Source organism: Fringilla coelebs (assembly GCF_963513975.1).
Source record: "Fringilla coelebs genome assembly, chromosome: 4".
Lineage (NCBI taxonomy): Eukaryota > Metazoa > Chordata > Aves > Passeriformes > Fringillidae > Fringilla > Fringilla coelebs.
In genome coordinates, this window is record NC_140032.1 from 19,036,269 (window position 1) to 19,051,699 (window position 15,431).

The 15,431-nt window shown below is 42.1% G+C and overlaps 1 protein-coding gene across 2 annotated transcripts in view; it reads left to right on the plus strand.

Annotated features, from left to right (window-relative positions):
- The first annotated feature begins 11,312 nt into the window (after positions 1-11,312).
- Positions 11,313-15,431, plus strand: part of STIM2 (stromal interaction molecule 2) — a 68,640-nt gene continuing 64,521 nt past the window's right edge. For both annotated transcript variants that reach the window (XM_084204661.1, XM_084204662.1), the window contains exon 1: positions 11,313-11,613. In XM_084204661.1, the coding sequence (XP_084060787.1) occupies positions 11,436-11,613 (178 nt within the window). In that variant the 5' untranslated portion in view covers positions 11,313-11,435. The remainder of the gene's footprint in view (positions 11,614-15,431) is intronic.

A 15,431-nucleotide genomic window follows, 5' to 3' on the forward strand; every position in this document is an offset into this window, starting at 1 on the left:
GAAGTGGTAGATGTTTGGCTTTGCAACAATCTGGGTTAAAAAAGACCTAAACAGAGGTTTGCAGTCTTAGAATGCCAAATATATCAGAGACCTTCCTATCAGTGCAGTCCTCCAGAAACAGCAGGAAGTGATGCCCAGGGTGTTCTCTTGAACATCCTAGGTGACCATTCTAAATGCAGACACTGGAGAGCTCTGTGGACAAAGGGAGTGCTGCATTGCCTGCCAGGATTTCAGTTAGAAGGGAGTAGTGAAAGAGAAGCAGGGAAGTTGCAAGCACCATAATAAGTGCAGATTTCTCAGGCTGGATGATAACCTAAGTGTTTCCTCAAAGTTGGAAAACTGTCTAAGACCTTGGCCACCTTGGCTTTGGAAGAAATCACACACACAGGAGTGTTAGGCACTAACTTGCAAGCAAAAACATTGTCAGAAATCTAATCCCTACTACTTGACTTTGGATGAGGGAAGGGCCAAGGTGGTAGATTGTACAAATAAACTGCTTTGTTTTGTATGCACTAGATCTTTACACAGGATTCTAGAACATGAGACTAGGACAAAGTGAAAATACTGGTTCCAGAGAAAAGACAGAGAATGTTAAGGTTAGTTAACCAAGCAATCTGGGCAAAGAAAAAGCCAAGTATCATCTTACATGGTATCTACAATAGCATAATGTTAGCAGCTGGACAGTTTTATCTTCTTTTTTTTTTTCCTTTAAGTAAACTGTGGAGATTTTTTTGAATATAAAGAGCATGAGTCTCTCTGACATGTAAGGTCCATCTTTGCCAGATGAGATATTTTTTTGTTTTCATTGAATAATTAATTTTGTGTTTGTATATTATTATATGTATTTGTATTTTCCTAGTTTAAAAGCTTGATCTGTAATTCTCAGTTCTGTATTTTCAACTCAAGGCTACTATTCTTCTTGCTAGGCAGTTCTGAACATTATTATCAAATCTCAGTTCAGTATGTTTTATTTTATAAGGGAAAAATATCACCCTCTTTTTCAGTACAAATATATGCAATGCAAAATGTTTTAGAAGAAATAGCCCTTCATAGATAGAGATCTTTTGTTCACAAGTTCCAAACAGTTTAATAAAAAATATTCTGAGATGAACTGGCTTTTTTAGTCCTCTTTTTGTAGAATTTACTGTAGATCTTCCAGAAAACTGGGCACAACCCAATGAAATTACTATGTTCTTAATGCAAATGTAAGCCATCTTTTCAGTTTTCTCTAGATGGAAGTTTTGTTCCTTAGAAAACACCATGGTGAGATTTTTAAATGACAAGTGCAGGATAAATTACTCTCTCTTGACTTCAGTCCAGACATTTAAACAGAGATGGTTACTGATACCGCCCAGGAAACTGTTCCAATGCAAACAGGTCAGTGCTGTGCACTCTGCTTTTGGTGGGACCAGACCATTCAAAGGCAGGGCTACTATGGAACAGAAATGTTCTTTCAAGACTCAGTGCTTTCTTAAGATTTCAGTGAGGATTAATGCTAGGCATTTAAGCTTTCTATTTCCTCCATAATGTAATATATTTTAAATTTTCACTAGCCCACTTACTTCACTGTGAGTTTTCAGGCTGTGAGATCGGTTAGATCGAAAAAGGGAAGTTCATAGCATTTAAGAAGTACATCACTTGTTCTTTTCAGCTTAAAACTCTCAGGACAAGGCAACCACCCTGCCTTAAGGAACAACACCCACTGCCATAGTTTATGGTTAACTGCAGTTTCTCTCCAGTAACTCTCTATAGGTGTCACATCTGCTTCAAGTCTTTATAGTTCAGAAGCCATCAGCAACATACAAGGTGACCTGTCCTTGCCAGGTCTCTGCTCAACCCATTCTGTGATTCTTTGAACTTAATTTTTTGGATCATGTAGGTAACTGTTTCTTGAGCTTGTCTCCTTTTACAGATTACAGAGAGATCAAGACTGTGTAGAAGAGACCTCCTCTGAAGTGATACCGAAACTTTCACTATTGAGTGGTCACAGACACTCATTCCAGGGGAAGGGGAACACTGCAGGGGTTAGCACAGGTAATTCCAGTGGGAGCACATCTTAAGAATCAAATACTCTTCTGAGTCTCCCTTTAGTCATTTTAGTTCTGAAGACATTCTCTGAAATTACTGCAGCATAAACATGAAAGCAGATGCTAAAACATTAGGAAAAGTTTACCCTTTTCTACGGGATGTGCATTCCAACTCGTTCATGCAGTGAGCAGTTTCTTTTATGGTTGTTTTCTAGTTATATCAGTAAGGCCTAAAAGGTATTTTGATTCCTGTGTCCCAAGAACAGGAAATAAAGAAAGGCATTGGGGCAGTGTTATTTGGTCATTTCCTAATGGATAAGAGACAGAAGATACGTTGTTTTTCCTGAAAGTTGATTTGCCTCTCCTCTCCATGTTTGAAAAGCTTCAGATTATAGATGCTTATTTTAGTAAGAAATTAACAACCTGAAGTTCCCATTACTCTCGATTGATTCTAAAGGGGTTAAGACTGTCCCTGATTTAGACTTTTAGTTGAGCCCTTCCCTGCATTTCCTATTAACTGCTATGAACAGTTCAGAAAGAACTGCTCAAACTCATCAAGTAGAAGATAAAAAAAAAATGACCTGTCCTATACAAGTCATATCAGAAAGCTGAAAAACTTCAATGAATACAGAACCTTTTTGTCCCATCCTAACCAAAACTGTCACAATTTCATAATGGGCAGATTAAGGAATAAAAAAACATCCAGATCCAAGGAAGATCATGAAAACTTGTTCAACTCCAATGCTCAAGGAAGCCTAGCTACATTGCACACAATCTTGCAAGTACCACAACCTGCAAAGCAAGCAGGAACAAAAATGAACTATGTCTACTCTTTCTGAAAATGTAAGCAATGGATGAAATTTTACTCTTTTTAAAATTTTCTTTTAAATTTTTTGTGAGAAATGCAGGTGTTTGTACCAAGTGATAACACCAAATGCCCATGGTTGTGTTCTGACAGCAGGGAGATGGTCGGTATCCAACGACCTTTTAACTGGGGATACAGTCTCTGATGCTTTCCCTCTATTATCCAATTCAAAACATATCAAAAATTGAGGCAGAGAAAGAATATCTATTGTTTGATTTTCTTAGCAGTGGTTTGCATATGTCCTTCAACTTTCTGGGTAATTTGAGACCAGCTTTCTCTGCCTCTGCAGAATGATATTATTTATTAGAGTCTGTGTCGCTCACAGTACCTGGCAGTGCAATGCCACAGATTTTGAGAGCTCCTGTTTACAGGATGTGCAACTTGCCTGCAGAAATTCCAGGAAACAGCCTGCTTGCTGTGACCTCAGAGCAGCCATTTCAATTTACCACAAGCCATCTGACAATAGAATTGTATTTATACGATACACATGTTCACTAGGCTTTTTATTGCTCCCTGTTAGTCACAGATCATGAGAATATAATCTCCTACTCACCGAAGTTCTGACTTCTGATTGAGTGATTTCTCATTCCACTTTTCAATCAACAGCTTCTAAAAGTATCAAAACCACACTTGAAGTAAAAGCTTTTGCGAATTTCTTCTTGCTTCTTCAGAAGGTCATTAACAGTCTTTGTTCTTACCCCAAATATTATCTTAAAGAGACAAATTATTTCCATTGTAAATAATTAATCTGACAGCATTTTCTGACCATGCTCATTCAGGTAAAGAACAGCTCTATATATTATGAACTAAGCTTTTATTTAGACAAAAAAAATTCTGAAATTTACTACTCACATTATTTTTAATGCAACAGTTACTTTATAGACACTGAGAAAATGAAAACTGATCCCCAGAATGCCTCTACCAGCCTGAATAAGCAGACTCCATTCTGACAGTTCCTGTTACATGTGAGTAGGAACTATTTTCTCTGAGCAAAACCATACCCAAACATGTCCCAGGAGGCACTCTTCAATACTTGCTGCACTCACGAGAATGTGCTAAATGACTCTGTCCAAATGATATTTTTTTTAAAATTGTGATTTTTATTCTATTTTTTTTCCACACAGTTGGTCAGTATGCTTATTATAAAATAAAAAGTAGTTGTGTGCAGTAGTGACTCTCATCAGCTCCTGATTGTGCTTTTTCTTGTTTCCTGTCTAACAGGAAGGGAGGGAATAAGAAGACACAAAGCACTGACTGTCTCTGCTTAGGTAATGGCAGATTTAGAGATTTGCTGAGATTCAGGGAAAGTCAAAGAAATATTATGTACATACTGGGATATTTTTGGGGTTTTTTATTTGGTGGTAAAATGCTCTGTTCTCCATTCCCTCTAATATAGCCTTTTTTGGCAAGTCATGTCTATAGCTCTCACTTCTGTGTTGAAATTGGTTCAATTCTCACGTTGCTTGAAGAGTGAAAAAGCCAGCAATTTATTTTTAATGTTTGGATTTGTTGTGTTAATATTGCTGTTCATGAAACATCAGGAATGGTGACACTGATCATTTAAAGACAGTTTGAACTACAAATAAACCCATTATGATTTTTTTATGTGAATGCAAAATTACCAAAGTCTTGTTAAAATTTAATAAGATGCCTGGACTTTTACAGTCTGGCAATCAATTTTGGCAAAACCAGATGTATGTTCTGAGTTGATCAGATTATGAACTTTGTCATATCATCATCTCCAGGGCTGTCCCTTCGTAGTTTTTAACATATTTCTGATCACCTAAATCTGTAATGTATTTCACTTCCACAACTGTTTTTGCGTTGCTTCAAATGACCTTTAGTTGTCAAAATATGCAACAACCCATCACTTTGTTGTAATCTGACAAGCCAAAATATTCAAGATAGCAAGATCCCTCCCTGCTCCTGCACCACCAGTAAGATTGTGTCCTGGCAACTGTTTGGCTCCTACTACAGATTCCAGAAATCCAAGTGCTGCCTGAAATATTTCATTCCCTGATTCTGCCATTGTTTTCCTTCAGACTCGGTATCTCCGGATGTGCCTCCAGATCTTGTGTAAACAGATTGAGTCTTTGTTTATTTTTGAAATAAACAGAATCCAACCACAGTCCGCCTAGCCAACATCTTCTAACTGGAATGGCATCTCTGTTCCCATAAAGAGCTCAACAATTTGAAAAAAGGATAAGCAAAGCTTCTATGCAATACAAGAATCAGCTGCAATGAGCACTTGCTGAACAGTGTGTGTTCCAAGACTTCTTTTATATTTGTCTTTACTCCATAAGTGTTAAAGAAAAAATCTTCTGTAATGCCTGTGACAATGCTGATTGAAAAAATAATTCTCAGACTAGGAAACTTAATTAAAAAGTTCTTTGCAGATCTGCGACTCTTGTTTTGCCCTTAATGACTGCTCCTTCTTTCTTATTGAAAGAGATTTTGTAATTTTTGCAGCATTTTAGCCTGTTAGCAGGTAATTTGCTCGTTTGAGGGATATCTAGACTCATGATCACTGATAAGGGCTAATACTCCCATCAGATCAAGAAGATGTTTCACTGACTTCCATTCTCTGAGTTCAATTTTCTTATTGGACTGAGATAACATCTGTGACCCATAGTTTCTTAGTCAATTAACAGCTGGAAATACAGGACCACTTAAAATCCTTTGTATAAGTTCCTCTTGAACTAACAAGTTTCCCACCCCAAAACATAAACTTCAGTAATCAAGAAACATCTAAGAAGGGGTTCCTAAACTGATCCTCTCATCCTGGCAAATACAAATCTTGCAAAATTCAACCTTCATTAGATATTTCATCAGCACATGAAATCTGAGAACTAGAAAGTTTTATAATTTGGGTGCAGATATGAATAACTTCTCTAACCAAGAGAAGATATTTGAATTTTAATCTCAAGCCTGTTCAAAAATGAATGTTTCTTTTCACAGCACTTATGGTATCAAATGTTTCTTGAACAATTTACCAATAATCTGAACTGCTTATCTGAATTTGAACTTACTGCCAGTTTGTACTTGCATTGTTTTTTAATTAAAAAAAAAAAATTTCTGGCCTTCTTTCCTGTAAGGTAACTTTGTAGCATTTATTCTAAATTCGTACTTTGTTTCTGTTTCTCCCACTAGTTTTCTTTCTCATCTGTTATTGTTAGTCTGGCTCATTTTTCCTCATCAGTCTTCTCATCTACCCAGAGCATTCACAGCTTTTAGTTTGGAGAGACTGCAAATGGCACTAAAGGGCAGAAAAAAATATTGTTTTTCCTTTATTCTATTGTTCAAACCTGCTTCAGGGTTATTGTAGGGCTGGCTGAATGTATATATTGGAAAGAACTATTGGCATTAAACAACTCTGAAGATTATTTCCTCTCCCTTTTTCTGTTCAGATAAATCAATGTGGTGATTAAGGCTAGGTGAATGATAAAATTGCTAACAGGAAAGGCAACTCAAAGCAGTTAATACTCACTAATAAAAGGGAAAAAAAGCTTTCTGCTCTGAAGATCAATGGAAGGATGCAGGACAAGACTCACATAAAAGCCTCTCACATTATCCACACAGCAAAGAACACTCAGAAACTTCGACCAAGACTGTAGGAGTGCATTAATACTCATCAGGATTCGTGACAGAAAGTAACATAAATGGCTGAACTCTTAAGGCTTCAAGACCTGTTTGCTCCCTGCAAAAAGATAAATGTAGGCACTTTTGGGAAACGCTGTTGCAACATTCTGTCAACAATGTGCATGTGCCAGTGCCAGACCTTCTTCGGGGAAGGTGGTTGTACTTGGAGCAGACCTCGAAACAGAGCAGCTTTAACTTTTGTTCACAGTCTCAGGGTGTCCCACGCCCGGGAGCCCCGGGAACATGTGCTCTCCTGCAGCCTCGGGGCACCAAGGCAGAGGTGACCAGGCCGCCCAGAGGTGAGACTCTGTCCAGACCGTGCTGGGTCCAGCATCCATGGCAATTACACAGGAGAGAAGTGACACCAACTCTGAGGTTCTCCTCATGTCTCAGTTCCTCTTGGCTGGCAACAGTGCAGAGATTTTGGATATGCCTCTTTGTAGCCTTTGGCAGCTGATAGTGATCAGTGTCGCCATCCTGTCTCACCTCTGCAAGTCATCGGGATTTCTTCATTGCTCTTTTTCTCCAGAAGGAGAGAAAACGTTTCTTGCAAAACTGCACATAGATGTGCTGGGTTGGCTAATTTGGATGCCAATAGCATAGTCCAAGGTGAGAACGCTTTTGCTGCTGTGTGCTTCATCCAGCAGCCCCACGCCCAGACATTACCATCCATTCTCCATTCACAACAAATTCCAGCCCTTCTATTACAGCTGTCTACATCCAGAGGTAGAGAAAACATTCTAAATAGCAAGCATACCCAAAACCCACACAGCTCTGCTGATGGACGGGGCGGGTCACTAGTGATAAAGAACTGTGAAAAGGCTGAGATGCTCAAAGCCCTCTTTCCCTTGTTCTTTACTAGCAAGGTCAGCCCTTAGGGTTCACAGAGCCCCATTCCTAGTTTGGCAAGATTTGGAGAAGGAGAGTTCAGCAAATTTAGCAAATTACATGTTTGCAAGTCCTAAGGGCTAAACAGCAGCTGCTTGTAAAGGTGCTGAGGAAGGTGAGTAACTTCATTGTGCTGCTTCCTATCACCTTCTAAAGGCTGTGGCAATTCCAGTTTTTAGAAAAAGCAAATGTCACATCCATCATCAAAGCAAGGTGCAGGAAACTGCAGAGCAGTCATCCTTACCAAGTATCTCTCTCAGAGGAGATAATGAAGGAAAAGTTTCTGGAAGCCATTTCTGGGATGACAAAGGATGAGTCAGTTCAGAAAACCAGCCCAGTTCCACCAACTGCCTTCGGTCATGAGAGAGTTGGCTCTATGACTGAAGTGATAAGAGCAGCACATACTGATTTCAGCAAGGGTCTTTTGATGTGATATCCACAGCATCTTTGTAGTCCAGTAGGGACTGGGTAAGTACACAAGGTGCATGGCAGTCTGAACCACTCTACTTAAAAAGTAGTGGTGACCAGTCTGAAATGAAACTGGCATCTGGTTATGAGTAACGTTCCTCAGGGTTGAGTAAGGGAGTTAGACTAGAGGAACTCTAGATGTCACACATTCTTCTCTGGTTCTGTGATGAAGCCTTGCAGGGCACTCCTTAGAATTTGGGTCCTCATATTGAAGCCACAAATTATTTAGGTTTCTGTGGACTAATGGGTTAGGCTGCAGACTTTCCTTGATTCTGAGCTCATGCAGCTGATTTGGCATGATATGAAGTGGCACTGCATCCTGAGGCATTTCCAGCTAAGAAGCTTCTCACTGCGAGATCTTTTATCTGACCAGCAGTGACAAACCCCTAACTCCAGAACACAGACATTGCTTGAAAACTATCTGTGAAAAATGCATATTTTATGATTGGCTTTTCACAAATATTAAAATGAATATTATATGTGTTGTGTTAGAAAGTAATGCTGTATTAATTCTCTTAAGTAGTGTGTTAAATATAGTTTTGGGGTATAACAAAATGTTAAAATAGGAACTATGCTATGTAAGATACTTTTTTTAAAGAAAGGACTCGCAGTGAGCTAGCAGCCACAGGACACCTAAATCTTTCAATGAAAAAGAATGTATTGCCCTCTTATCTGAAGAAATGATTCCCGCCTCGAAGGCGCTGTTAGCATTAGGAGGAAGAAGGTGAGGATGACCAGACCGAATCCTTTATTTGAATGGAATTTATGCATCATGTGTGAAGTGTATGAATATGCAACAGGCTGTTGTTTTTAAGGGTTAATCCTTTGTTAACAGGTGTCCTTTTTCGGGCTTGTGCTGCCCAGAAAAAGGTACCCGGACATCCGTAACTCTTTGTTTTTGTTGTCTCATATTATGCTAATTCAAATTGTCCAAATTATTATTACTCTTAACTGTATTGTTATTTCTATAACCATTTTATTACTATTAAACCTTTAAGAATTTGAAAAGAAGTGATTGGTGTTTTTCGCACTATCCATTCCACGCTTAATGAGTTGGGGACTTGTAGTTAAAAGCAGGAGGTGAGAATGAACCAATACTGAAAGAGGACTTTTAGTAAGGATCATTTATTATTTTAGGCCCACATCAGTTTTTCTTGGAGTGTCCCCATCTCACAGCTATTCTGATGCAGGATAGGCAGTTCTTTACAGTACTTGTGCAGTGTGAAACTTTTGACTTCACTAACTCTCAGTTAAAACAGTTCACACTTACCCAGGAAACCTGCCTCTTTCATGTGCCCTTTATGCATTCCTCTCTCTTTGTAATATAACATTAACTAATTAATTAAATTAACAGCTGGTTTCTTTGTTTCCATCTGGGAAATTTACTGCTCCAGCTCCCCTCCCTAAAGTTAAACAACACTGAACAAGCTTTCTTAAGATACAGGCTTTTCATTGTTCTCTTTACATAAGATCTGGTTAGATACTGTTGGTCTTTAAAAGCTCTTGTATTCACCAGCAAAAATGATAACGCTGTGCACAGACTTCACAATTCAATCAGAGTTCACTAGACTTAGACACATTTTCCAAATCTTTATATGCTATATGATAAAAGTTTTGGTATTTTTTCCCCATTGTTATAAATGATCAAATCTGCAGCCAAATTAAAAAAAAAAAATAACAAAGATTTATTAGATCAATAACGAAATAGAATTTTGAAAAACCCACCACAGCCAAGGCAGCGTCAACTCCGGAATTTGGCGCTGGGTGAACCTGGATCCGACTGACAGAGTGCCAGCGTCTCCCCGGTGGTTCACCCTGACTGTCTCACACAGCCAGCTTATATCCCGTGTATTCTGCCTGGGGCAGAAGTGACAGAATGTCCTTTGTGTCCCTTCACATGTAGCACTGGGACCATGACAGAATGTCCTTTGTGTCCCTTCACATGTAGAACTGGGACCATACAGATACAAAGCCAGTCCAGGTGCCGGATGGCTGTCTGAATTTCCTCTGGGCAGCCTTCTTTCACACGTAACCGAGTGGTGCCAGTACTGGAGATGGTAGATGTAATCTGCTCCAGGTGCAGGTCCTCCTGAAAGGCTCAGGCATTCCTGGGAAGTCGATGCTCATGGGCCCGGGAAGGTTTCATTCTTAAGCTAACGGACTTAATTGAATAGAAATAGGACTCTGCTCCCAGCCAGGGTGGTCAAAGACATGAGTTGGATTTTTACAATATTTTATATACACATATATATATAAACAGCATGAATTAACCCTCTATATACAACACCGTGAAAATATGTTTTAACTGGATGGAGTTTGCACGCCAACTATATTACTAGAGAAATTGTTTCCTGCTGCATTTAATAGTACTGTAATGATTTCACAGTTAGCTTTCCAGATTTTGCTGACTCGCAGAAGCAGCTTGTACAACTCCATTTAGTGCTCCTGTCTCCTGCAGGGTCTACAAAGCAGGCAAAGGCTTTTCTCGAGGTTCTTTCAACCCCTCTTCTGTTATTTCTTAGGTAATTGCAATAGTTAATAGAAAACGTAATGTTTATGTAGCTTTTATCATCTGTGTTGCATTGTTTTCTCACGTACTGTGTATCTAAGATACTAGACTGAATTCTTTAAAGGCTGTGTTATTCTCGTTGAATGGTTCCAAACGGAATGCTGTAAAGCATCACAGGTTTGGACAGGACAAAGCAAGACTTTACTGCCATTCAGTGGCTTGATGGAAACATCATAAGCAAAAGTGGCGTTTTTTTGGTCAAGATTTTAAGCACAATGAAATCACGGTTAAATCTTTGTGAAGACTTAGTTTTCCTGGTCTCACTTGTGTGAGATCAGATTTGAAACTCTTCCTTTTCTCGTTTTGTCGGTGTTTTGAGAGTGCTGTAGTACACACCGAACCCGAGCTTCAGAAAGCGGTCCTCAGGTGCCTGCACTGGCGGTGCGGTAAGGGCAAAGCCCAAGGTTTTGCCCCTTAGCGAAAACTTCTTATTGTCACCGGTGCCTTTCCTGGATCCGGCCCAATCGCTCTGGATCGGAGGGGCTCCGGGACACGCCGGGCGGACCGGAGGAGCCAGCGCTCCGCGGGTCCCGGCACGGGCTGGCGGGGAGCCGGGCGGACCCCCGAGGGCCGCTGCGGGACGGCTGCTCCCCGCGCCCCGACAGGAGTGCCCCGCCGCCCGGCGATGTAGGCGGCTCGGCTGCGGCCCCGGCACCTGCGGCTGCCGCCGGTCCGGTCCGGTCCGGTCCGGTCCGGTCCCGTCCTGCCCGGTCCTGTCCTGCCCGGTCCCGTCCGGTCCGGGCCGCGCTGTCCGGGCAGCGGGACCGAAGCCGCGCGCCTCTCGCCGCCCCCTCCCCGGTGACGTCACCGCGCGGTGACGTGTCGCCCGGCGGCGCGGGGGCCGCCGGAAGCGGCGGGAGGCGGCGCGGAGCGGGTTGGTGCCGCCGGAGCGGCAGCGGTGCAGCGCGGAGCTCCAGCCCTGGGTTCCTTCCTTCCGTCCCTGTGTTCCTGCCTTCGCTCCGCGGCAGCGGCGGTACCGATGAGCGGGCTCCGAGCGCCCGGCGTGCGGCCGGTGCCGACCTGCCTGGTCCTGCTGGGGCTGCTCCTGCCCGCCGCCGCCGCGGGCGCGGGGTGCGAGCTGGAGGCTGCGGACGGCGGCGGCGGCCGGCGGGGAGGACGGGGAGGCGCGGCCGGCTCTGCGGCGGAGCCGGTGACAGGTAACGGCCCCGGCGCGTCCCGCCGGCGGGCGGGCTGTCGGTGGAGGGGTGGGGACGCCGCTCTCCCGGGCGCCTCCGAGCCGCCTCCCGCCGCCCGGGGCCGGGCGCGGTGCGGCTCTGCAGAGGGCGCCGGGCCGGTCTGCAGGGGGTCCGGCTGCGGCGGCGGCACTGCGGTACTGCCCGGCGCGGCCCTTCCCGGGAAGGAGCCCGCCGCAGGATGTGTGCAGGATCCTGTTGAATAGCGATATTGTTGAGATCCGGAGCCGCCGCTTCCGTGTCGGCTCCCGCGGTGCCGCCCGTGCGGGTGTCCGGGCCGCCGCCAGCCGCGGCGAGAGCGGCCGAGCGCGCCCGCCCCGGCGCCGCACCCGCGGGGCGGCCTCCGGCGGGCGCGGCGAGGGACCCGCACAGGCTGGTCGCGGGTCCCGCTGTATCGCTGCACGGCTCCTGCGAAGGCAGAGGTGTCCATCCCTGCCCCAGGGGGGTTTAGTTCTCCGGGAAAGGGGAAGGCATTCCAGCCTTCACTTAATTCTTTAAAGAAAAGTCACATTACCGTACTTAGGGCAATTGGGAACGCCTGCAATTAAAACAGCGGTTCTGCTGAAACATTTAAAATAATCTAATTTCGGCAGGCTTTGATGGCTCTGGATCGCTTATACGCATTCTGAATCTGTCTTGTAATGAGCAGGAGGAAGATTTGCTACCTTTAGACAGTTCTCTTAAGAAAATGGGATTTGTATGTTAGGAAATTCTCGGAAACATTTAGAAGTTTGTCCTGTCTCATAATGTGCTTTTCAAAAAGCTCCGTAATTGAAAGGAAGAACTTGGAAGGTGGATGAAACAAGAAGAAGCCATATCCCTTCAGAATCAAAGTAGTGTGCGTTTCTCAGCTAAAAACTTCTGATGTTGTTTGGAATAGTATTGACACCCTGAACTGAAAAGTGTTGAACTTCAGCTGACCACGCATACCTGGGTTTCTTCTCAGCCCAACACCTTAAAGACATGAATTTTAATTAGAATCAATGAAACTTCAGCAGTCGTGATGAAATAACTCCAAGGTAGAGATGCGAGGCTACGTGATCTAGCGGTCCTGTCTGGGGGCGTGACATTCCCGCAGTGTGAATTGTCCAGTCTGTTGGCTTGCGGTACGAACTGAGGAAGTTGGAACATCCGCAGTCTGTGGAGCAGCAGTTGTACCTCCCAGGGGTGTTGTGGAAGTGCTGTATCAGAACAGCTCTCTCTCTTTCTGTTTTTTGATTGTGATTGATGTGGTTGTAGGTGGTGGTAAGCGGTTCTTACTCTGGATACTGCTGATGCTGTCTACATTTTGTGCTTAATCAATTTTGATGTGTCAGTCTGTATGGAAAAAAACAAATTTTTTAATGTTTTTTGGACTGTAAAGGTACTGAGATGCCTATCAGCTGTGTTTTCTTCCACTTAGTAGTGACTGGCGTGAAGAAGAAATACAATTATTTGAGAAATCTAACATGCTCTAAGTGGATTTATTGTGTTACATGACAACATGGTCTGGAAGATACATATGCTTCAAAGCCATCTTACAAACAGTTTTAAATTTTAGGAGGTTTCACCATAGTTCTGTGTTCATCCACTTAATAAATACATGTTTCAGTTTGTCATGGAGGTTGTTTGCCTGTCTAACTAACTCCCAAATAGTTTTAAGTTACTTTTTGCAAAGCTGGAAGAACTCTTGAACGTTAGGGAAAAAACAGATGATGTTTTCAGGGGGTGATTTTGGTTATATTATCTATCATTTTCCTAAAAGGTGAAAGTTGCAGAAGCGCTGCTCAGTTAGGAGAGAATGCCAACACTTGTCTGGAGAGCAGTGAATGATTTTGACTGGTTATCCAGAAGATAAAAAGCTGATGCACATAAAATGCTGTGCTAGGAAGAGGTTATGGGATGCTTAGATAGAGATGTTTGGGAAAAAGAGCTGTAGGAAATAATTCAGGACTTTTAGTGACAAAATGGTCTGAATGAGCAACATGCAGCTGGCAAAAGTAGATGCCATCCTTGGATATGTTGATTGAGTTAAAAGTACAGACAGTACAGAAGGCATTTTTTTTCTCTCCTTTTCTTTTTTTTTCTTTTTGATTGCACTTTTGTGTCCAGTTTTGAGTATTAAATCATGTGGCTTTGAGAGGTTCAGAACTATGAATTAATTTTTAAATTTTATTTAAATATTGGATTATTTTGATGTGGTGGAAAAGGCTGTGGGATGAGTATGTAAGAAATCGTTCATAGAAGCACTGGGAGTTTTTTTAAGCTTCTTTTATGTTGGTTTTTTTCTTTTTTTTCTTTTTCATGTGGTTGAGGTGTGGGTTAAGAGGAAGTAAATTTTTGTGGGTGTGATTTAGACTAAATATAGGCTGGAAAGTTTTTACCTATAACAGTCAAATTGTGTAGATTGTTAAACAGGTTCCGTATCAGAGGTTTTTATTGGCTTAGAAAAGAGGGTGGCAAATATAATCTAGATGTTTGACAGAAAAGGGATGTGTGATGAGTTTTAGGACTAGGGAAGAGCTTATGATTCTATTTTTGCCATATTTATCAGATATTCAGGTACTTACTTAATTGAGTATATAGATTATCATTGCTGTTGCCTTTCCTGTGTATATGTGCCTTTTTAACAGTATTTTTAAGTGACAGCTGAGTATGTAATGTGATACTGTGCTTGAAGGTATTTAGTCATGATTATGAAAATTGGACCAACAGAACTGTGTCTCCCTTGGAGGGAACACCATGAGGCTGTTTGCTATTCACTCCAACTCTGCTTGTTCACTACTTAATTTGGTAGAAGGTTTTAAGGAACCTTCTGTTCAAAGCTTGAAGATAGCACTGGGTTTTCACATTTTCATATTCACCCAATTTTAAGTTGCTTTGTAATTCTGGATTCTTCTCGTGTTTAAATTTAATCCATGATCATGGATTAGCTTGGCTGCCTTTGGGTGCGACAGAGATCCTGCACCTGTATTTGACTAATAAATTTCTCTCTAATTATGTCTTACAATATTTGAGACCAGTTTTAAATACAGCACTGCATTGAAGAAATAATAGGCAACAAAGATTTTTCTTTTTAATTACATTTCTTTCCTGGAACTTAGCCATCATATTAACACTCTGAGCTCTTCAAATTAATCAGGCTTTGGCATTTGAGAAGTGAAGATTTCTGGAAAATGTGGTTTTAGCTGCAGCTCTAGAGTTGGCTTAAGCTGTTTTAATGTGTGTTGCTGTTCAGGTGGGACTTTTTTCTCTGGATTGACCCCAGCTGGTCATGCAGGTAATATTGTTACCAGAAGAGAGCTAGCAGGAATAGGCATGCTCATCCCACTACTGACCCACCAGGAGGGAAGGAGTTTTATGCTCCCTTTCTGCTTTGTACTGCCTGACTTGCCCTAATGTTGTGATGAGCACTGTCTGTTGCTTTGGCTTGCAGGAATGTGGCAAGAACCACAGGCAACAGGTAAAACTATGAATTTCTTATCAGACTTTTTCCTAACTTACTTTAAGCCTAGCACCAGTGCAAAGAAGAGGGAGCACCATGGTGTCAGGAGGTGGGAACAAGGATTCCTGTGATGGCACTTAGTGATAGTCTGAACAGAGCTGTTCATAGAATTTTATCACTAAGGTGGCTGTGAAACTGCATCAGTGACCTTTTGGGGCTTGAATAATGCATTTGGAATTTGGTGGTTGTGTGTGAGACTTCATTGTATGGTGAGCTAATACAAAGAGGATGGTGAATTTGGGCACATAGCAAAATGCTTTTGCATGACTAGTTTGGCACGCACTTGTCTTAAAAGTTT